General features: G+C 41.0%; 1 protein-coding gene across 5 annotated transcripts in view; it reads left to right on the forward strand.

Annotated features, from left to right (window-relative positions):
• Positions 1 to 21,216, forward strand: part of abcc3 (ATP-binding cassette, sub-family C (CFTR/MRP), member 3) — a 53,564-nt gene extending 32,348 nt beyond the window's left edge. Inside the window, exons 9-31 of one of the 5 annotated variants that reach the window (XM_037081004.1) lie at positions 916 to 1,093; positions 1,219 to 1,380; positions 1,545 to 1,637; positions 2,263 to 2,466; positions 3,682 to 3,828; positions 3,908 to 3,995; positions 4,314 to 4,380; positions 4,467 to 4,593; positions 4,740 to 4,916; positions 5,136 to 5,303; positions 6,967 to 7,150; positions 7,265 to 7,373; positions 7,608 to 7,764; positions 8,375 to 8,582; positions 10,795 to 11,108; positions 13,777 to 13,976; positions 14,891 to 15,017; positions 16,019 to 16,120; positions 16,700 to 16,846; positions 16,953 to 17,111; positions 18,124 to 18,290; positions 18,415 to 18,609; positions 20,354 to 21,216. In XM_037081004.1, coding sequence (XP_036936899.1) covers positions 916 to 1,093; positions 1,219 to 1,380; positions 1,545 to 1,637; positions 2,263 to 2,466; positions 3,682 to 3,828; positions 3,908 to 3,995; positions 4,314 to 4,380; positions 4,467 to 4,593; positions 4,740 to 4,916; positions 5,136 to 5,303; positions 6,967 to 7,150; positions 7,265 to 7,373; positions 7,608 to 7,764; positions 8,375 to 8,582; positions 10,795 to 11,108; positions 13,777 to 13,976; positions 14,891 to 15,017; positions 16,019 to 16,120; positions 16,700 to 16,846; positions 16,953 to 17,111; positions 18,124 to 18,290; positions 18,415 to 18,609; positions 20,354 to 20,465 — 3,592 coding nt within the window. In that variant the 3' untranslated portion in view covers positions 20,466 to 21,216. Of the gene's footprint in view, positions 1 to 915; positions 1,094 to 1,218; positions 1,381 to 1,544; positions 1,638 to 2,262; positions 2,467 to 3,681; positions 3,829 to 3,907; positions 3,996 to 4,313; positions 4,381 to 4,466; positions 4,594 to 4,739; positions 4,917 to 5,135; positions 5,304 to 6,966; positions 7,151 to 7,264; positions 7,374 to 7,607; positions 7,765 to 8,374; positions 8,583 to 9,114; positions 9,426 to 10,794; positions 11,109 to 13,776; positions 13,981 to 14,890; positions 15,018 to 16,018; positions 16,121 to 16,699; positions 16,847 to 16,952; positions 17,112 to 18,123; positions 18,291 to 18,414; positions 18,610 to 20,353 lie in introns of those variants that run through there. The other 4 variants (XM_037081005.1, XR_005071769.1, XM_037081006.1 and 1 more) reach the window with 4 other exon arrangements.
• The last annotated feature ends 2,539 nt before the right edge of the window (positions 21,217 to 23,755 follow it).

Raw genomic sequence — 23,755 nt, forward strand, 5'->3', positions numbered from 1 at the left:
AGAAGACTTCTCAAGTTTCCTGACTTCTGTGCTGTCAAAAGTGTCAACAACGTGTTGCATGCCAGCAGCCAACTGATGAAAATACCTGGCATGTTGTAGTCAGACCATTGGAGAATGCCACAGATGAGATTGGGATCTTTGGAGATGCAAATGCAAATGGAGCGGTGACCAGCTCTGATGCGCTCCCAGCAGGGAAGCAACAAGGCTGCTAATGTCTCTGCCAATGTGAGAAATTCTGAATAATTCATCTGGGAATGGTTCTGTTGTCTTGTGAATGCTTTGAAGTGGTATTAGGGGTCAGCAGTTCTTCTGAGTGCACAGAGACCAGTCTGTGTCTCATAAACAGAAGTGGTATTAAGACTTAACTGAAAGTTTACAGGGGGGGCATGAAAAGAGACTGGAAAAGGTGTCATGTGGGATCTACGTCTTGTTTTTGCGTAAAGCCTCGCTGCAGTGCTCTGCGGGTTGCTTACCAGATCACAGACCGTCTGAGGCAGCTGGTGGTAGCAGTTGAGTTGTTGAGGCACGATTTGACAGAAGAATGGAGGGAGTTCTGCATATCGAGGGTTTGTTAGTGTCTAGATGCTTTTAGGTAAGTAATGAAGTACTGAGTGCATTTCACATTTTTTTCTTTTCTACATCCAAACCCCATCATTCAACTGAGTAACAACACAGTCTTTATACAGCGCACTCTAGGCCTGCGGCTCAAACAGCAAGCACATTATATGTTAGAGATTTACATAAACTCTTTACATAAACGAAGAGATAGTGTGTTTATTCTTACTCACGCTAACATTTTGCATGGAAAAAAGATATGTGTGTGTGTCTACAGACCAAGTGGGGATTGCATCAAAAAATAACTTCATATGCAGTTTGTAACACAGAATTGTCCCTTTTGTCACTCTCGTACTGTAGGATGCTGATCTCGTTCACAAAACAGAAGGGTGTTCCTGATTGGTGGGGTTACTCGCTGGCCTTCCTCATGTTTTTCACCGCCTTCCTGCAGACTCTCATCCTCCACCGTCACTTTCAGTACTGCTTTGTCACGGGCATGAATGTACGCACAGCTATCATAGGAGCTATCTACAGGAAGGTATCCACAAAATTCTTATGCATAGCACTTTTCCTTAACAGATACAGTACTGCTCCACAGAAAATGATCTTGTTACAGTGTTGAGTAAAGTTGTCTCTCCCCCCCTCCAAATCATTGTTCTGCAGGCGCTTGTGATAACTAATGCTGCCAAGCGCTCATCTACGGTGGGAGAGGTAGTCAACCTGATGTCTGTGGACGCACAGAGGTTCATGGATCTTACCACTTTCCTCAACATGTTGTGGTCTGCTCCACTTCAGATTGTTTTGGCACTTTATTTCCTCTGGCAGGTATGTTCACACATTATGCATGGATTGCTGTAAATAGCACAGTACATTGCATGACGTTTGCTGGTTGTTTTTCGGCCACATCAGTGAGGGCCCGTTCATCGGCTGCTTGCAGCTTTCATTTTGAATTATATTTGCATTGATTTTCTGACTGCTGCATTTTATAGAACCTCGGTCCATCTGTGCTGGCTGGGGTGGCTGTCATGGTCATGCTGATCCCTTTTAACGCTGTCATTGCCATGAAGACACGAGCTTACCAGGTGGGAACTGACAGAACAGGACCTGGGTGTAATTTACGGTTATTTTTTTATTGATTATCAGTGGAACTACTACTCATAAGCTCATATTGTTTTTTGGCAGTTTTAGTAGTTTAGTTAGTTTAGCTTTTGCACCGACAAATTATATTGTTCCTTATCAGTAACATTTGAGGCACATTAAGGAGAGATCTTTTAATGGCTAGTATGAGCAGGAGGTTGATAACACCAAGCAGAACTGCTTCAGTGTTCATATGGGCACCTGACTGTATATCTTGTCACTGTTTTATTGTGAACATGTCCTTTAATTCATGTGCTAGTGTCTCATTCAAAAGCACATCTGATCATGCGGATACCAGCTTTTTCTTCAGCTTTTCAAAACAACAGAGTCCAAATTAATCTTTCAAACAATACACTGAAATACACTGATCCCTTTGCAAAGTGTACTGGAATTCAATCACGTTTGAAATATGTGATTCTGCATGATTTGACATTAAATATAGCATTATGATATAGCACTTCAGAAAAGTATCCTTTGTCTACTTTGTCCACTGTGTTTTGTTAGTCTATTAATTGCCAGATAAAGAACAACATAACTTCTTGACTCTGTCTTCCTCTTGTTCTCTCCCAGGTAGAGCAGATGCAGTACAAGGATGCTCGCATCAAGCTGATGAACGAGATCCTGAATGGCATCAAAGTCCTAAAGCTGTACGCCTGGGAGAATTCCTTCAAAGAGAAGGTCTTAGCCATCCGACAGAAGGAACTCAACGTGCTGCGCAAGACAGCGTATCTGGGAGCGCTGTCAACAATGGCCTGGACCAGTGCCCCTTTTCTGGTAGGCTCAGCCCTCATGTTTGAATACCATAACTTAACTCAGTACCAGTGGGGTGTTAGACACATTATCAGTTGTTTTAGTCGAGTAATCTAGTCGTAATGTAAAATGATGTAATGGATTAAAGGTCCAATATTTACAAGTTTAAAGCTGCTGTCAGTGATACTTTCTTTCTTTTCTAAATAAGCATTAGATAGCTCTATTAGCTCTATATTCCAACAGTAAATACTGTTACTTAGTTGGTAACCCTTGACCTTCTTCCCCCTGCACATGCAGTAAAAGAGAAAATGCATTCTCTGGTATCCCTGCCCACTTTATCCAATCAGGATAGAAACCTTCATCAGCAGGTGGGAATGCGCAGAGAGCAGGATCCTCCTTTTTGCTGCTATGTATGGTGATGTAGAAAGGAGGGAAGGGATTTCTAACTGGAAAACATACAGGAAGTTAACTAAAACAACGACAAGGCTTACAGCAACTTTGAAACATCAAGAATGATCACATTATCAACAGAATGTGAAAAAATGGTAGTATGAAATATGATGTTTTGATGTTATGTCAAAGACATTTATGTACTGTGTTGTGAGCAATCTACTTCTAGCTTTGTCCCTCCTGTCTTCTACCTGTACTACCACATTTTATACTACATGCAATAATCTGATAGTACAGCCTCTGTGGAATCAGCTGGGAGAGGTCTCTGAGCTTTTAGCGTACTAAATAACAACATAAACTCACAAAATGTTGAGAAAGGAGATATTTGTAAACCTATTTTCCTTCTGAAACAGGAAATATATAACTGTATACCTTTTGCAATCAAGTTTCAGTCTTTTATTGAACTAATACTAATTTAACTGCCTGGATACGTCAGGGTAAAACACACTCAATGATCAGATATATAGAAAAGAATATAGGCCGGGTGCTTTTCCAAGTAGGTGAGTAGCTAATCTTCTTTTCGCTCATTTACTGCTTCACGCCTGTCCTGACGTCTTGCCCCTGAATTTAGAGTCCTAGTCAGAGCAAGTGTAAATAACCGTGTCCCCATCATCAAACTGGTATCCCTCCATTTCAGTAGCTGTTGATACTGAGGTCACGGATAAGTCACTGATGGAATCACATAAATATGTAAATGTGTGAAGCATCAGCAAATGGACTGCTGTACATCTCTCCAATAAACTGACAGACCTCGTCGTCTGAGTGGCCTGTTTTCCAATGTGTTTCTAGGTTGCCCTGACAACATTTGCTGTGTATGTGACTGTGGATGAGAACAACGTCCTGGATGCGGAGAAGGCCTTTGTGTCGCTCTCGCTGTTTAACATCCTCAGGTTTCCTCTCAACATGCTGCCCCAAGTCATTAGCAGTATGGTACAGGTAGGTTCTGTTTCGTATTTTCTTTTACTGTGTGTTTTTGTTGACAGGTTTCATTGAGTGTGTTTATTCTGCATTGCAGGCCAGCGTCTCACTTAAGCGAATCCAGTCTTTCCTGAGTCACGATGAACTGGACCCACATGCTGTAGAGCGAAAGAACACAGGCACAGGTAAGAATGAACACTGCTAATCATTTTTTCTTGTGTCATTGCTTATGCCTTAAACACGCCTTGATGTCTGCATTACATTGAGAAAATGTGCTTTGTTGTTATATGTCATCATTCTTTTGTGTTAATTTTGAAGCTCTTTTAATTCAAGGCTTAAGGCCAAAGTCACCACATCCCACTCACCCAGTGACTAAGAGCTTGAAGAGTTTTTGGATGACTCACAGTTCAAAAACACATTTTAGTATTTTGTCCTGTCAGACAGACTTCATCGCATTGGCGCCAGTTCAAAAGGAAATAACGTGACGCTTTGTCGCCCAACAGAGTTTTCAGTGACGGTCATTAACGGGAAATTCACGTGGGCTAAAGAAGATCCTGCTGTTCTGCACAAGTATGTCATGAAAAGCCACATACTGTTATGTGTCTGTGTTGTCATCCCTGAGACTCTTTTTAAAACTGTTGACTGTGTGTTTGTAGTATTAACGTGATGGTGCCCCAGGGCTCCCTGCTGGCAGTGGTGGGCCACGTCGGCTGTGGGAAGTCCTCCCTCATCTCCGCGCTGCTGGGTGAAATGGAGAAACTGGAGGGAGACGTCTCTGTTCGGGTATGACTTCACTTCTTGTTTCATGTTTTTAACATACCAGCAGGTAACGATATTCATTTATTGTCTTTATTGTACCTTTTCATTCTTAAAAAATCTACGCCACTCAAAATACTTACATACCATGTTCTTTGGGACACTCTCCTTAGGGGTCAGTGGCATACGTACCTCAGCAGGCCTGGATACAGAATGCCACGCTGAGAGATAACATCCTGTTTGGAAAACCCTACAATGCGCAGAAGTACACCAGTGTTCTGGACGCCTGTGCCTTAACTCCTGACTTGGAGGTCCTGCCCGGAGGAGACATGACGGAGATAGGCGAGAAGGTACTTTAATTTTCTGTTCTCTTGCTGAGAAACACGTTTTTTGTTTGTGTTTTCACGTGGCAGATTTGGTTCTAGTTTCCTTTGAGCAATTCTTGATGTCTGTTCTAAGTTTCTTGACATTTTTCCACCATTTGGTTGAGACTTTTACTGAACAAAAAACCAAATAAAAAAACACATAATATATTAACGCAGTTCTGTTGATATATCTCTATCCTGCAGGGCATCAACCTCTCTGGTGGGCAAAGACAGCGGGTGAGTCTGGCCCGAGCTCTGTACAGTGACACTGATGTCTACCTGCTGGACGACCCGCTGTCTGCTGTGGATGCCCACGTGGCCAAACACATCTTTGACAACCTCATTGGTCCAGAGGGGTTGCTAAAAGGAAAGGTGAGGGGAGCTGAAATCAAGGTTTTCATCTTGTTTTACTGGAAAGAAATTGACAGTTATGCTCTTAGCTGGGTAAACCTTTCATGAATCTGAATCTCATAGTTGGAACACCATTCAGGCTTGCATAGCTAAGAGGAAGGCATTAACACCCTCTGCATTTTGGTAGCCATTGACTACTCCCTAAAAGTACTCGATTAGATGATTAATCACAGGAGATGTATCATATTTTGTCACCCAATAACAATGATAATCTAAAATACAACCTGCTGTGTAAACTAACAAAGCCAGGATCTGTTTGGACTAAAACTCAATTATACTTGATCTGTTTGACTACAGTAACAATGTGACTGCTTTCTCTAAATGTCTCAAATTCTGTTGCATGACATGATAAAGATAATTATTTTAGCTTATAAATAAAAGAAACAGCCAAAGTTAAGCCCTTTTTCAGATCAAAGCTATGTGACGAGCTGAAACATGCAACTTTTTGCAGTGTGCCAATCTGCAATGCTCTAAAGTCCTGCCAGTTCACACCTAAGAGACAAGACAATGGATCATCTCATCTGCAACAACTGATTGTACCCACGCGTTAATGTCGTCTTTTTGGGGCTTTTTGTGTTGGATATGATTTGACCTGCCTTAAACTATGAATGAGCATAGAGTTACTTTTGCATTTTGTAGTTAAGATGAAATGGAGATGATAAAAGGTGTGTGCATTACCAAGGGAGTGTGTAAAAGAGAGTGGTGGAGAAGGAAAGTTGAGTGAATGAGTTAAGCAATAGGTACTGATTACATAGAGTACATGTGTTATGTTTTAAAACAAGACTTGACAAGCTGAGTTGCTTGTCAAGCAATCAGCCGACCTGAGTCATGCTGCAACTTTCCCATGCAACATTCCAAATTTTTTTTGTGTCACAAATCTTTGGTCTAAACTGAGCTTTTTGTCCACCTTTGCTCATTAAATGTGACTACTGTATTTCACTTTTTACGGCAATGTGTTAAAACCACAGATGAACGATTAGCTTACAGCAATACACAGTGTGTTCACAGAATAATTGACTAGTTGAATATTGAAACCTGAAGCCCCCAGCTCAGTATAGAAGGATTTTTATCCATATGCTATTTCTCTGTTTTCCACCAATTCCATCCAGACTGAAATATCTCTACAACTGCTGGATAGACTAATACATTTGTTCATGATCCCATGAAAATTGATTCAGCACTATCGTCAGGTCCAGTAATTTAAGTTTATGACCATATACCTTAAAACATTCCCATGAGCTTCACATGTAACATTGAAACCATTATACCTGCTAAGCTTGTTTTACAGCATACCAACATGAGTGTTTAGCCCAGTAGTATTGTGCCAAAGTTCAGCTTCACCCTTTTTTCCAGTAGAAGTAGTTGCATATTATCTTTTTTACAAGACAGGAGGCTGCTTCTTTTATCAGTTTATCTTAGTTGTTTCTTTATATTTATGGTACCAGTTTCTGATAAGAGCTGTTTGACTTCCCGTGTGAACTGATTCTGCGGGGAAATGAATATGTCATGGAAATTGAGCTTACAATAAAAGGTGTGCGTATGTTTGACCGTGGTTTGTTTGTTTCGATATCTGCATGTGTGTAGTTTGTGAGATAACGCGGTGTATTTTGTTGTGTGACTCCAGACACGCATCCTGGTGACACATGGCATTAGCTTCCTGCCCCAGGTGGATAACATCATGGTGATGGTGGAAGGCAGGGTGTCAGAGATGGGCTCCTACCAGGAGCTGCTCACTCAGAATGGAGCCTTCGCTGAGTTTCTCAGGAACTACTCCCTGGATGACATCATAGAGGAGGACGAGGCCACTGGTAGAGAAACATTTCCCTCGACCCTTATCTCATATATCTCATTTCATTTTTATGGTCGAGCTGTTTTGAAAAAAAAGCTTTATAACGCTAATAATGCCCACGATGCTGTTACAGATGAGTTAATTGATGATGGAGAATTGTTCCCTGAGGATGCCCTCAGCAACCACACAGACATGGCAGACAATGAGCCAGCGATCAATGAAGCCAAGAGACATTTCATCAGGTAGAGGAAGGATTTTAAGATTTTAGTTTGTTCAGCTCTAAGGTTTAGAATTTTTCATGGATTCTGCATTTTCCTTGGACATGATAAAGGGCACAGCCACTGACTGAATATTATTATTTGTCCATCAACACGCACAGCAGACATATTCTTGAACGCTCGTCTGCTGGATTTGTTTGTAAATGGCATCCTCTGAATAGGTTCCATACATTCACATTATTTTTCCTCACTTTACAGGCAGATCAGCATACTTTCAGCAGATGGAGAGAACCCCAAGACCCGCTCAGTGAGGAGACACGGATGCAGCCAGAGGAAACACTCAGAGCAACAAGAGAAACATAAACCACATGAGAAGGAGAAACTCATTCAAGCAGAGACTGCCGAAACAGGCAGGGTAGGTTATCAGATCTCTCTTCTCTCCTCACGCAATTTTCTTTTAACTGTCTACTTTTATTTTCCGATATACAGATAGACATTTTAAAGGAACTTTCCTCAAAGACTAGGAACTTTTGGAGGAACTGAGTGCATTCACACTGCCAGGGTCTAAATTACAGCTCAGTGGGCAGTCCAAAAGTGCAGGATGTTTGGTGGAGGGGCTTGCAACGCTTAACATTTCAGATTGTTTTGCTTATTTGCAGCATTTTATTTCAGCCACCATTTAAGTAGAAATTGGCATTTTTTTGGATTTGACGCCCCCCACAGTTTGAGTGCAACACTACAGTTGTAAAAACAGATCTCAGGTCTGTCATAATTTGTCAGCTAAATGTAGGTTCTAACTACGTGCGAAATTATATATGTCACGGCAAGAAAAAAATGTATGTTGAAGTAAACATGTATGTATCACTCTCACCAAAGATACATATTTCAGAAACAGAGAAACAATAGAGTGGCTGTGACAGAGACCATTAATCCAATTACAAGACACTGTACCATCAAAATGATTTTGAAGCCTCAGAGCAATGAGAGATAAATTAATCACATACTGCTGTGTCACCTCTAACCAGGTGAAAGCAAAGGTGTACCTGGAGTACATCAAGGCCGTGGGACCTCTGCTGTCGGTGTTCATCTGTTTCCTGTATGGTTGTCAGAGCGCCGCGTCCATCGGAGCAAACATCTGGCTCAGCCAGTGGACTAATGACGCCTCAAACAATCAGACTCAGGAGAATGTTCATATGAGGGTGGGGGTGTACGCAGCACTGGGCATAGCGCAAGGTAAGAAACACTAATTGTTACAGTAAGAACTGAATGAAGTGGGGCTTCATTTTGGAGTTGATTTATTGTGCTTCCACATCAAGGTGCTGAAATTGTTTTTGAACCTGAACTAGTTCGATGCTTCTTCCATCCATGCAGCTTCTAGCTGCAGAGTTTGTTGAAATTAAGTGAATGTATTTTCTTACTAGACATAATGAAGGTTTCTCTATCTGAAACAAACTTAGAGGAGAAGTCAGATGCTTTGGACTAAAGGATGTTCACCAGAGATAGCATTAATACACACATACTACATCTATATGCAACTATAAGTATGCATTGATATTATTTGCTGTTTTGTGTTGGTTGAGTGTGTGGAGGCTGTGGATGTGGAAGATAATGTTGACGGCTGCTGTTCTTTTACAGAGTCGCATCTCTACTTTCAGGACTGACACTTCCTGTATCTAATAGCAATTCCATTGGTTTCTCATTCCACATTTTAACCTTTCTCTCACTATCTTACTCCTCCTACTCCTCTGGTTCATCCCCACCTCAGGTATCCTGGTTATGATTTCTTCCTTCACACTAGCCATGGGAAACATCGGCGCAGCCAAGAAGCTGCACAATAACCTGCTGATCAACAAACTTCACACGCCCCAGTCTTTCTTTGACACCACGCCTATAGGACGCATCATCAACCGCTTCTCCAAGGACATCTACATCATAGATGAGGCTCTCCCAGCCACCGTGCTCATGCTGCTGGGCACCGTCTTCGTGTCTCTCTCCACCATTATAGTTATCATTTCCAGCACACCTATCTTTGCCGTTGTCATTGCGCCCCTGGCTTTCATATACTTATTTGTCCAGGTACTCGGGAAACTGTTCTTATGTCAAATGGTCTTTTATACCTTCATGTTCCTCTTTTTTTTTTCTATTCTTCCTCTTCCTGGAATGGCATGCCGCATGCAAGTCGGTGCAGCAACTTCTTTCTTTTTCTCTCCAGTTTTGGCTTTTATTTCTCTATAGACTGTGATGTTGTTCCTGATGAGCGTCCGGGGCTGTGATTATCTCCTTTTCAATCATATGTTTTCTTTGCTCTCTCCGCAGCCAAACACTTCCTGTCCTGCCCGCAGCCTGCTTTCACACACACCCAAACACACTCATATTGAGCAACACAGCCAGCCCCAATATGCATACAATATAGGGAAGTTACTTGAATGTAAAACCTGATCTTGGAGTACCAATTATCAGAAGTAATTTTGCTGATCTATAACATTGCTCTAGTGGTGGAGTTTTATTACCGCTGGATCTACTTGTGTACTAGTGTAATGGGTCTTTACTGTAAGCTAGTGTGACTGGGATTTGATTTAAGGTTTACAAAGTAATATCTATGGAGCTGTTAAAGTCACTACCATATATTGCGCATGAGAATTTATGTGTTTTTTGAAAGTAGCAGAGAAGTTGGCTGTCCATACTCCAGGTAGTTTGTTACAGAGTGTCTGGGGTTCTTGTATTCGAAAATGTTTTGGTTTATAGTCAGTGGTTAGGCTATCATTCAGTACTTCCTGTACAAAAGTCATCCAGGTTATTGTAATTCTAAGTGCTATAGCATACTCAACTGGACTTGTTCCAGTTTGTTTGAGGGAAAGTGAAACATTTTCAAGACACTGACACAAGCTCAGATGAATCCTGTCATTGTATCCATATCTAATGTAACATAGTTGTTGCTACTGTGTGACACCCATAGGAGGCAGATGACCGAATGAGCTGTTTCTGAATTCACACTTCTGCAGATATTATAATCCCTTGTGAGTGGCCATGTGTAGCCTCAAGTCATAAGACACTATGACGATAGTAGTAGACTAATATTTATTTTTTTTTTCTGATACCAGAGTTGTACCACTTTGCCCCCCTTTGCTTTCGGGGAACTGTGCTGGCCCATAAGAAGTGATGCATCTTTGGTTTTCTCTTTGTTTAGAGCGCACATTTTGTTAATATTGGAACTGGTATTTATATCAGCTATATCAGTGGAAGCACACACTAAAACAAAGCACTTTTCGTCTCACATGGTTTTTAAAAAAAAAGCCACAATCAAGTCCTGAATGTGTCTCCGAAGTCTGTAGACAGTGGAAGCTGCCATTTCATTAGACATTGGAAAGGCTCATAATCTATTTAACGCAGGTGTTGTTGTGTTGTCACGCTTGACCCCTCCCCCTCCCCTCCCCCCTTCTCACAGGTGTGCTGTTGTTGGTTAACTGCCTGCTGTGCCGGGCCTACAGTATGCTGCAGGCAGCCAAGCTCATGCACCACAACATGCTTCAGGGGGTCCTGCGAGCTCCGCAGGCCTTCTTCGAGAGCACCCCCACTGGGCGGTTACTAAACCGCTTCAGCAGAGACGTGGACGCTATAGACGCTCACATCCCAGAAAATATTGACATATGGATGCGCACTTTCTGGTACACACTGAATGTGCTGCTCATATGCTCTGCCCTCACCCCAATGTTCCTCATAGTCATAGCCCCATTAATGGTGTTCTATTGGTGGGTTCAGGTAAATAGGAAACGAGTCTGCTAACTCATTAATATGACATGCATGTGATGTTGAGTGTGTGTGCTGGTAGACTGTTGCATGTGGTTAAAGTGTAGATCATTGCTGTTCTAGTGCTGTAGGTGCAGTGTAGTTTAGTCCAGTAGTCCTAGCTGGCATTGAATCAGCGGCCAGCCTGTAGCTTTAGACTGTGGAAGCTCTAGTCTTGGATCAGTTGGTGACACCAATCATCTTTTAAGGATATTATATGAAACAAAACATGTTTATTTTTTTTCAAATTAAAAATCTAATTGTGTTACATTAATCCTCAGAGGCAGGACTGCTCTGGAGGCAGAAACAATCTCACTAGATTTATTGAATTGTAGATTAATCTCATTTAGACAGGGAGTACAATGTCCAGTCGACTGTTGATTTGCTACTAAACTTTCTGCAAACTCCTTTCTACAATGGGTTAGATAGGATCATTTCTTATCATACTCACTCATCTGTTAAGATCATTAGACAGGCAGGAGGGACCTGTTTGCCAGTAAGGCTTGCTATAATAACTTCTGCCCACTGAGAATTAATGAGGTTATGTGTGTAATGTTCACCAATACACAGGGCTCAGCTCTTACTTTAAAAGTGGATACCAGGCATCAGCTTGTGGTCCCTGAAACTAAAAATATGGACACCATTTTTAGTCACCATATATTTTGTATTGATTACAATACTCCACAATCATATGCTTGTTAATGATATGTGACATAAAGGAATATTTAAAAGCTCAATTACAGGAAATAAACAAAATCTGAACTTAAATAATCACCGGCCTTGTGACTTTAACAGCAGCATTTTTGGGCTAGTGTTTCAATTTCATTAATGCAACAAACATTGATATTTTGTCTTGCTTTGGGGTGCACAATTTCCTTTTTTCTGTCATGTATTTTTTAGATATGAAAATGGTCCAGTATTATGCCATTTTTCAGGTTAATAGTTTCTAAAAATGCTAGTATGCTTTGATATGAAAAAAAAACAACAACAACCATTTTATTCTTCCCTCATACTGTCATAATTGCTGCTGCACTTGTATTCGCTTTAGTGTCGCTTTAAGGCCCCCTGTCCGAAAAACCCAGTCTGCTCTGATTGGATAGATCTTACAGACATGAGCAGGTTGCCAATGGTAACCTTGCATTCAAACTATTATTGCTGAGCCCTGCTGTAGTACCAACAACAAGGCAAATTCCAGATCATCCAACATTCATTTTTGCTAAATAATTGTATGATTTAGAATTTTGAATGTGAATCAGAATATTTAATTCTGACACAACACATTCCTAATGTGTTTATAGGTATTGCATCAAGTTAAGATTACAAGTTTGAAAAAGTGTTGTAATGGCCATTTAAAATAGGATGATACAATTTATAGTGATCAAAACACACTCCTGTATTTGATGTCAGGTTGGCACAGTTTTGCATATTTCTGCTATTACATCTAGTTAAAGGGTCCATCCACCAAATTGATTCTTGAAGTCCAGGTTACTTTCCAAAACACAATTACACTTATAAATATGTTAGCTCTCCAACACAGATAATCATGACTTGAAATCATCAGTCACAGATCAGTAAATAAAATGTTCAGGTAAAGAGATTTTGGGGCAGAGATTCATGGGGCGTTTAGGGTCTGTGTGCTCACCTTCAACATTTATACTAACCGGACGTCCAAATGACTAAAATCAGCCATACTGACACAAGCTCATTGTATTGCTATTGTTTCATCATGGCATCCATTCTGCATGGCCCTTCATCTTTTCTGCATCATTTCTCTGTAATGCCCTTGGGGCAAAATCCTTCTAATACAAGCCAAACCACTCACAACAATAATATGATGACACATGTACTTTGGTCAAAACGTTTCCATACACTATACAAGAAAATGTATATTATGGCAGTCATTAGTTCCAATGATTTCTACAACTTCTACAACTACAACAAAAAACATGCATGGAAGTTTGTTATAATGATACATTTATGATAGGTCTTCTGAAAATATGACCAAATCTGCTAGGTCAAATACATACGAATTTATAGTTTTGCAGCATTGTAACATGGCCTCTTAACTCCCTCTGAATGATTATGATTGATTATTGATGATTTTCTCAGCCCAATTTAATAGTTTGATAAATTAATTAGACCCAGCCAAAGTGGGAGTTGTAGTAATCATTGGAACTCAAGACTGCCATGGTGTACATACATGTTGTGTTCAAGTGTATGTAAACTTTTGACCACAACTGTAGATGCAATGGGGAACTAAGCTATTAACATTTTTAAAGTAATTGTATTATTTTTATCAGGCCAAAAATTTTTTTTCAATGCAGAAATATGTGTGATGAAAACAAAACACCTGCAGTTTAACATGAGCGAACTGCACACATATTTAGTATGTAAGACTGAGGTGAATTTACCACTTCTGAGCAGCTAATGTGCCATTACTTATCAAAAATGCATAAACTGGAATATTAAATAAGCACTGCAGGTGTTTTGTTCATACAGGTTTCCTTTATTGCTCAGCGTGTGTTTGTGTGTGTATGTGTGTGTGGGCTCATCTGCGTGCATCATAAATGTTTTGGAATATCTGATCGTCTGAGAAAACGTGTTCAGTTGTAATGTTGTGTTTGTTTCTTGACCTCTGTAGAGATTTTACGTCGCAACGTCTCGGCAGCTAAAGCGCCTGGAGTCAGTCAGCCGCTCTCCCATATACTCCCATTTCTCTGAGACCGTCACTGGCTGTAGTGTAATCCGAGCCTATGGCAGACACTCTGCCTTTATTCTGATGAGTGATATGAAAGTGGATGACAACCAAAAGAGTTACTACCCTGGTATAGTGTCTAACAGGTAAGTTTCCTGTTTCAGCTCGGCAGAACAGCAGCAGCACCACTGTCATATCTGCACCGTAAATAGATATACTTTGGTATTAAAGACAAGAGATAACATTCTAGATTAGCCTGGCATCGCCAGACTAATTCACAAATGTGTATTCGATTCCAAAGAGGCATTATTAAGGGGCAAAGACCAAAATGCCCCTGGATACAAATGGATAGACCTACAACTATTAAAAGAAAGTATAGTAAAGTAACATTATAGTGTATAAACTCACACACAGGAGCTAAACATGATTTCACTTGCTGCAGTGTTCTCTAAGTATAGAGAGCTTACACAAGTCAGTGTGACAGCACAACTTCCGTCTCTGCTTAAAGGGGGTAGTGATAACATAACTGCTGTTCAGCTCATCTGCCCCATCAAGTGGTTGACAGTTTTTTGCAGTTGACGTTGCCAGGGTTAATGCCACTAATGCTAGGTAGCTAAATTTAATGTTGCTAACACTAGGTAACTTTGTTTGTTTTTGCATACTCACTTAATCTCAACTTGATAAAATCAACCATTTTTACCAGTTGTTCTTGAAATATACAACTACTAGGTCTGTTGATGCTGATTAAACACAGATGCTGCATGATAACAAACAGTGTTACTCTACTCAAAACCGTAAGATATAAAAAATTAAACCATTCATTCATATCAATAGGACCTTTAATGATATACTTTGGTATTCGCTGCAGGTGTTTTAAATCAGCAATCAGAGCACCAGCTTTGACAAAATCTTATTTTCGTGTGACCAGAAGTACAACATGCCTAAAACAATCTTATAGTCATAAATTAAAATGTGTCTGCACTTACAGAATCCGAGTTCCTCTGCTCTCCATTAGATCTTATTTATCATAACTTTAACCCGCTGTGATACTGTCATACAGGTGGCTCGGAGTGCGTATTGAATTCATTGGGAACTGCATTGTGTTGTTTGCTGCTCTGTTCGCTGTGACTGGAAAGGAAAATCTCAACCCTGGCCTCGTGGGTCTGTCAGTGTCCTACGCTCTGCAGGTACGTAATATGATCTATCTGTAGCGTTTAGCTGTTTACACAACAAACAACATGAATCAGTAGCTGAAGTTAGTTTCCTTGAAAGTCCTATCATACATCGGAGAGGTCAGGCTAGCAGGCAAGCAAACTAGTCATGATTGGAATTTGATAGTCAGTATTCCTGACTTCCAGTCTAAAAGCATTGCAGTCCATGCTCGCTTCAAATGGGTGTTCTAATGGCAAGTCAATGAATTTTACTGGCAGTTGAGGACAGGAGGAATCGGCTCCTCATGCATACTCTTAAAGACTTCTATCAGAAATGCTTACAAATCATTCTTTGCATGTTCAAGTCAGATCTCAAGTTACTGAGTGTGCGAGTCCAAGGTCGTAATCTCTGACATCTGTTGAGCACAGATCAACTGAGTGAAAGTGCAAATGAAAACTACAGATTTGTATTTACCTCTTGAATCACAAAAAAACACTTATGAAGTAAAGCATGATGGAAAAATAAGGTAAAAATAATTCTTCATTGCTGTGATCTGTGTTTACGTCGACAAACTTGGGCTGCGCATATCTTGCCCAGGTTTCCGAATTGGAATTCCAGCTTGCACCACCCTTCCACTGCACTTTTCCATGCCGTAGGTTTTTTAGTACGTGGTATGCAAGCCATTTAATTGCCAGGGCTCGCCTCCCCATGTACAAAATAAGTTCCCTCTGACACCCATCTGCAGCGTCACCTTCAGTGCATTCTGGGTTGAGTGATTGGTTTAAAGAAATACAAAGAAGGCAGAGCTTTTTTCTCCCCTTATACCTGAATACATATGTGGAGCAAACGTTTTCTTCGATGCTCACACAGTGCTGTGGAGATCAAACTTGGAGACCTACCAGAAACATGACTCCAGATGTCTACTATTGCTCTGTATTAACTGTGCTATCAAGATCACTAAATCAATTTTTCCTAAGCAGCAGAAGTACCTACTGGGGGTCACTGAAATACATTCGAGTGTGTTTTGTTTTTTTAGGTGACCATGTCTCTGAACTGGATGGTGCGAATGTCTTCAGATCTGGAGAACAACATCGTTGCAGTGGAGAGAGTGAAAGAGTACTCTGAGACAAAGACAGAGGTAAGCTGGTCGTACCTACTCTACCTGTGTGTGTGTGTGTGTGTGTGTGTGTGTGTGTGTGTGTGTGTGTGTGTGTGTGTGTGTGTAAGAACATAGAAAATGTGTCCACCTCCATTCCTTTTGGAGCTAAAGTTGGGCTGTGCATGTGTTTGCTTTCCAGAGAGACAAAATAGTGTTGGCTTAGTGCTACAGCTAAAAAATTACCCACATTCCAAGAAACTGTCCTGCTGCCAAGGCATGTTCTCAAACAACACAGGTCCTATAAACTAAAACTAGATCCAGAAATGTGAGATTACCTGGTGCCAACAAGGGCCCCTCTGATACATATCTGTACACAGCGTACTGTACAGCAGCCATCATTCAGCAGCGTTTGCCCCTTCTAAAGCTGGTAGAGTTATTAGCGAACGCCTTTGTTTGGAGCATCCAGTGTGTCCCAGAGGTGACATAAATGTTTGGCAGCTCCGAGTGACTCTGCACACGCAGAATGATGAACAAATCAGTTGTGCTGAAAACCAAGCAGGGCTAATGAGTTGCTCAGAAAGTTTTCCTGGTCAGAAATGCTGCATTTTGTGTTCACAGGCCCCCTGGGAGGTGGAGGATAAGAAGCCCCCACCTGAATGGCCGATGGAGGGTAACGTGGAGTTCCACGACTACAGCGTTCGCTACAGAGAGGGACTGGACCTCGTCCTAAAAAGACTCACACTGAACGTCAAAGGAGGGGAGAAGGTAGAGATTGTGTGATGAGGCAATCAATAAACAATATTGGATCAACAGGACAGCTTCTTTAATCACAGCTGTGATTGTGTGTGCGTGTGTGTGTGTTTCTGTACAGATTGGTATTGTGGGTCGTACAGGAGCCGGCAAGTCCTCCATGACGCTCTGTCTCTTCAGACTACTGGAGGCTGCAGCAGGAGAGATCACCGTTGACGAAGTGAAGATCGCTGAGATAGGCCTGCATGACCTGAGGTCCAAACTCACCATCATTCCACAGGTACACAAACATCCATACACATTTCCCAAAATACAAGTGGTGATGAAAAACTATCTGGTTTGACAAAAATATAACATTTTATAAAGCCCCACTCCAGCCGGTTAAGCTTCCTGTTTTTTTGTTAACCTCCTTTTTAAAATCGACAACAAGGGCATGTTCGAATGTAATCCATTACCGTGGCAGCCAGATTGCTATTCCATTAATATCAACATCATCAGCATTGATAGTGTGGATATTAGCATGGATAGTGGTAGCTGTCTCTCAAAACACAAGTTCCTCTTGTGGATTGAGAAGGATAATGTATAATTTGAAGATTCTAAAAGAGTCATAGTGGTGAACAGTGTGGTTCATCAACATTGTCAAGTAAGGAATCAGAATAATATGAGATATCATAAAGCATATTTCAAGCTGTTGTAAAAAGCAAATTTCCCCGTTGTGGTATAAATAAAGCCAAACTTAATAAAAATGACAAAATACACTGAAGTGGGGCTGTTAAACCTAATACATTTTTTTTTATTCTGAGCTTCTGTTATCAATATTTTGTGCTGTTAATCTTTCATCTTTTAGAGTTTTCACCAGAATAAATATCATTTCCTGCTTGGGAGCGATTACCTCCTGGTGTCTTGGTGTCATCATATGCTGCTCAAGCAAACAGGAGCAAATCCAGTTATGGACAAAGCTTATGATTGTTCAAACACATAACACTCCAAATTGTTGTAGCTTGCTAGCTTTAGAGCTGCATGTTAGGGAATTATTTTGAAGTCTTGACGCTTAGCTAAGATAATGGCTTATTGGATGTAGCTTCAAATTAAGTGTGCAAATATGAGAAGCTTAAATCTTTCATCTACCACCTTTGAAAATATGAGTCAGACAACTGAAAATTGAAAACAAAAACAGCTTTAATTTTACTGAAACTACTACCAAGCCACTAAAATATCAAAGATGAAGAATTGCCCTTGCCGGAAGTTTGAACTAGTTGTGGGTTATACTCAAAGTCTTGTCTCTGCCACAGGAGCCCGTGCTTTTCTCAGGCACACTGAGGATGAACCTGGACCCCTTTGAGAGGTACAGCGATGAAGAGGTGTGGAAAGCTCTGGAACATTCTCACCTTCAGAAGTTTGTCAGCAACCAGCCGGCAAAACTGGAGCTGGAGTGTTCAGAAGGAGGAGAGAACCTCAGGTAGGTTCAGGGGAGAAGAAATGCAGCAAACCGGTGATGGGACAAATATTTGCTGTCAGCAGATGAGCTCAGTTTTCTCTGCAGCGCTGTGTTCTGAATGTTTCATGTGTTGTTGTATGTACAGTGTGGGCCAGAGGCAGCTGGTGTGTTTGGCTCGAGCTCTCCTGAGGAAGACCAGGATCCTCATCTTGGATGAAGCCACAGCTGCTATCGACTTGGAGACAGATGATCTCATCCAGTCTACTATTCGGACTCAATTTGAGGACTGCACTGTCTTCACTATTGCTCATAGACTCAACACAATCATGGACTACACAAGGTTCAGTATATATACTTTATATGACCACTTGGTTTAAATTGCAGGTATATATCGTCTTGCAGAGAAAGCACAGGCACGTATTTCTTCAGCAACACAACTCAGCTAGAAGAAGTAAATAAGAGTGGGGATAATAACAAGGTTTCAGACCTTCCCTGTGATGTTTGAAAGCATTCTGCTCTATGGGGGACATCACAAACTGAAGTAGAAGAAAAATTGCAGAATGGTTACACCGTGCAGTGACTTAGTAAGGAACATACTGACGTTATAAATGAAATGAAAATAGAGATTATTGTTAATCCCTGTATTTTTGTTTCTCTCAACTCCCCAAACTGTAAGAAGGTCGGCACTAAATCACTATCACAGTACTCCTTTCAAAAGGTGTCCTGTGGAGTGTATCTCAACTTGGTCATTTCCATACAAGGAAAAGCAGATAAACATGATTTAAAACTCCTGACTTGGCAACAGGATAATGTGCTGGATTTGTTTCTTGCTCGGGAGCAATGACTTCCTGGTGTCCTGTTGTCATCATGTGGTTGTCAATCAATCAGCAGCAAATCTGGGAAGTCACTTGCTTTGCCAGTAACTAGTTCCAGCACATAACTCTCAGTGAAATCGAGGTATAAAATCTTGCTTGCTCGCTAACTTTAAAAGGGCAGGTTAGTGAATTATTTCACTCTTTATGCTCAGCTAATAAATATGCTTACTGGAATGCAGTAAATGTGGTTGATCATGTAATTAAGGAAAATGTAAGTGCAACCTTAATCAGTGTAGACGCAGACAAAGCCTGTGATTCAGTTGGATGGTGTTTTCTCTATCAAGTACTCGAGCAATATGGCTCTGATGAGAGATCAGTACAATGCAGTAGGTCAATATACATGTCACATACAGGTAGTAGAAGAATTGATGGGCAACTGTGCCAATCCATCAGTTTATAGAGAGGGTGTTGCCAGGTTTGTCCACTCAGTTTGTCCGCCCTCTCTTCATTCTTTATAGAACCTTTAGCTCTGGTGATAAGGGAAGATCCAGAGATTAATGGGAAGTGAATGAGGGGATACTGAATATAAAGATACATGTATTTGCAGATTATATTTTGCTGACTGAGTGATCCGGAGAGAAGTGTGTCCAAATTGATGTCCCTTTTGAAATGGTTTGGTACTTACGAGTTATGAGTTTCAAATAAAAATTTCAAAACTGTGAGTCTTACCTGCAGAAACTAAACCAGTGGACCATGGCAACCCTTAGGTTTTGGTTCAGGACCTGCTAAAGGTTTCACCTTGAGAAGCAGGCAAGAATAGTGACATGGCTGTCATACAATTCTGATCTTAGAATCTATCACTTTAACAGGAATATTATTTCATGTAGACCTCCAACTAATGATTATTTTTGTTTTGTGAGTGTCAAAAGTGTCAAATACTTCTGAAAATTGCTCAGCAGGTTATCTCAGCAGGTCAATTTCTGTAGTATGACATCTACAACTTTCTTGTTTTGACCAACAACAGTCTCAAACCCAAAGAATCTTAATTTACTATTTCAAAAGCCAAAGAAAAAGTACATCCTTACAGCTGGACCAGCTTTTCAATCAACAAATCGATAGAACGACTATTCACTGTTGCTCTAATTCCATATATCTGTATGTATAACTTGTATAAATGTGCATTTTATGTATTGAGCCTCGAGCCTCTTTAGCATTGTTATGGTTATGATTCAGGCTTTGTAAATCATTTTCTTCTCTCTCTCCTTGCAGAGTGCTGGTGTTGGACAAGGGACAGATAGCAGAGTTTGATACTCCTGCAAACCTTATATCGCAGAGAGGAATCTTCTACAGCATGGCTAAGGATGCAGGACTGACACAGTAGAACCGCCTTTTTTGTCCCAATGTTACAAACCAGGGTCGAGGATCAGCTCAGATTAGTTCGGTGCGACTCTGAACATCAGAGCTGGCAGTGGAACTGAAGAGTATATTTCAGGGCACTTAGCGCTGTTGTTCAATTTAGCCTGAGCTCCTTTGCAGACGTGGATAAATTAGCAGTTGCAAACATTTTGCTTGAAACCACATCAGGACATTTAAAAGAGGACATCCTCTTTTGTGATTGTCTTAAGTTTCTTGCACTGACTACAGTGTCCTGTGTGGGAAACACAAATCGCTTTGGCATCTAAATAGGAAAAAAAACAAGCCATATGTGCAAGTACTAGTTGGTCCAATTCTGCAGTTTAGTGCCTTCTGCCAGTGGGATGAAAAAAAGCCAGTGAATGTATCGTTTTTAAAATCAGCTGTCTGCTGCACAACAATCAACAGAGGAAGGAAGGAAGGAAGGGGGAAAGGAAGGAAGAAAGAAAGAAAGATTTTTATTTTATTTTTTGTACCAAGACAAATACTGTGCCACTGTACTTTACTTTACTAAAAGAACCCACACTTTTGTGATACACCCACTTATTTTTGTACTGTACCTTTATTTAAGTTACTTTTTAAAGAATTGTTTCATCTAGGGAAGTTTGCTCAGTTAAATATGTGATTCTTTTGTGAACCAAATCTATAAAAAAACTTGAATTCTGTACCACCAAAATATGAAATATGAAATATGCCTTTATTAAAAAAAAAAAAAAGAAGAACAATGTTTGTGTGCTGTCTTGAAATTACTGTAGGCATTGTATAGGAACAATCGTCATGATTTAAAACATCCAGGCCAGTCTAGCTAGTCTAGTCTAGTTATATGACATATGTCTTCAGGGTTATGATAGTTTAAAACAAATCCTGTTGGAAAAAACTACAGATTTGAACTTTGAGAAACATGAACGTCTGCCTTCGTGCAGAGTCAGCAGGATGTGAAAATCCAGAAAAGCGACATTGGCGCGCTCACAAGACAGTTAAACCCTCTGCTTGTCTTGTAGTTACAGCATTTGAATATCCCAAAGTAGAAATACTGAAGAAAAATTTGGAATGAGAGTAAGCGAGTCTTACTTATTAGAAGTACTTGAGTGTTATCTGCAAAATGTACTTAAAACACCATGAGTAACAGTATTTGTGCAAAAAACGTTTTTTTTTTTTGTTTTTTTTAAAATATATGATGAAGTCCTGCACGTGTGTTGTTGCCCTGAGGGTTTTCAGGTTTTAATATGAATCCACAGGCTATTCATCGTGTGCAGCATGACAGTTTCTCTGTTTCTTGCGCTGTGCAGAAACGTGAACAAGGTCCAATTCAAACACCTGCCTTCAACTGGAGCTCTCCTGCCTTTATACCTGAACCCTTAGTCTGGTTGTACAGCGACACCCAGTGGTTAAACCGTGAAAAGCACACATCAGCTCCTTGATCGTTTCAGCACACATCTGGCTCCCACAGCTGCTCAGCCAGACAGAGGAATTGCATCGGCAAGGCACAGATGACCCACAGCGTGTAAGAAAAAACACGGTAAACTCCTTCTTTTTGACACTGGATGTTGAGGAAGCCCGCGGGAAGAATCTGAATAAGGGAGGTGAGCTTTTAAGTACAGAGGCTCTATGGGACACACACACACACACACACACACACACACACACACACACACACACACACACACACACACACACACACTACCTCTGATCTGGGGGTGGGTGCAGAGAATATTTGTCTAGGGCTGACCAAGTTGAATTAACACAAGTCAAATGTAAATTATATCCTCCTGAGTAGCTAATAAAGTGCATATTCAAAACTAACAAAAAAAAAAAAAAGTAAATGAGAGTGTCATTATCCCAGTCATCCACCAGAGTGAGCTCACAGTCAGCTGGGGGACTTTTCTGCCTGCAGTCCGGCCACTCAAGCCTCGTCTGGACTCAGTATCTGACACTTCAGTCTCACCTTTTACTAATCAAGATGTGAGCAGAATGTTTCTACCCGTCATCCTCCTCCTCCTCCTCCCGACATGGGTCTCGAACACGGGTCTCAGTTTAGTGACCACAAAGCAACACATGTGTTTGCTTTCTGCTGTAACACCCAGTAAGAACAGCACGGCTCCCAACAGACAGATGAACAAGTTTAGTGTCGACATCACAGGTTCAGATACTGGATGGATTGTTGCGGGAGGATGCGTCTCATCACTTTACAGAGAAAACTTGCTACTTCTTGAGAAATTGGTCGCTGGCGGGATTTATTTAGGGGGTTAAGAAACGCACACACACACACACACACGCACGCAGTATAGCACCAGAGCAGGATTAAAAACACAAGTTTACCTCAGATCCCTCTGCAGCAAGACACACACACACACACACACACACACACACACACACACACACACACACACACACACGCCGCTGCCTGATGTTTTACAGAGAAGCTGTGGTAGGCATTTCTCAATGTTTTCCTCCAATTACCGATGCCACAAACACACGCTCTCTTTGTCTCCCCGGCACTGACTCGATGCCGATGGCCCAGGATGAATGAGCTCTTGGCTGCCAGCTTCCCGCCCATGGGCAAAGCTTCGCGAGATGAAGCAGTCCTCGCTCACTTTTATTGAAGCTTGAATCCTCAAATAACCTCTCACCAAAGGGCCTGCCATTAGATAATAGCTTTTCGGGGTATAAACTGATCCCACAGAAGGCCTCGTGTGTTGATTTTTTATTATTTTTTTTATTATTATTTCCCCCCCCCATCATTTCCTACAGTTTTGTTGCCCCGAGATGTATCCGTCCTCACTCAGCCTGACAGGAGTTTATTAATTCCGCCTCCGTAGGAAACATGTCATTTGTACCTGACAGGTTCAGACGGTGCTGGGGGCCGTGTGAGGTGAGCCGGCCTCTTCCAGCACGTGATTGTCTTTATTTATTATTTATTTACTTCTTATCTATGTGTGTATGTCGAATATGATTTTTGTTTTTGCAGTTGATTGTGCAGAAACTTATCAAAGAAGGGAACAAAAAGAAAGTCATGAACTGATGATCACACATGCAGAGTGTGTGCAGTTATTTGTCATCGGCAGTGAAAAGGAGCAAAAAAAAAATAATCCTTCTTACAGGATTGAGACCTGCAGCTCGGGGAAGCTCGGCGAGCTCAACAGGTTTTATTTATTTGCTTGTCATGAAAACGCGCGCACACACACACACACACACACACACACACACACACACACACACACACACACACACACACACACACACACACACACACACACA

Source organism: Acanthopagrus latus, chromosome 20, assembly GCF_904848185.1.
Source record: "Acanthopagrus latus isolate v.2019 chromosome 20, fAcaLat1.1, whole genome shotgun sequence".
NCBI classification, from domain to species: domain Eukaryota; kingdom Metazoa; phylum Chordata; class Actinopteri; order Spariformes; family Sparidae; genus Acanthopagrus; species Acanthopagrus latus.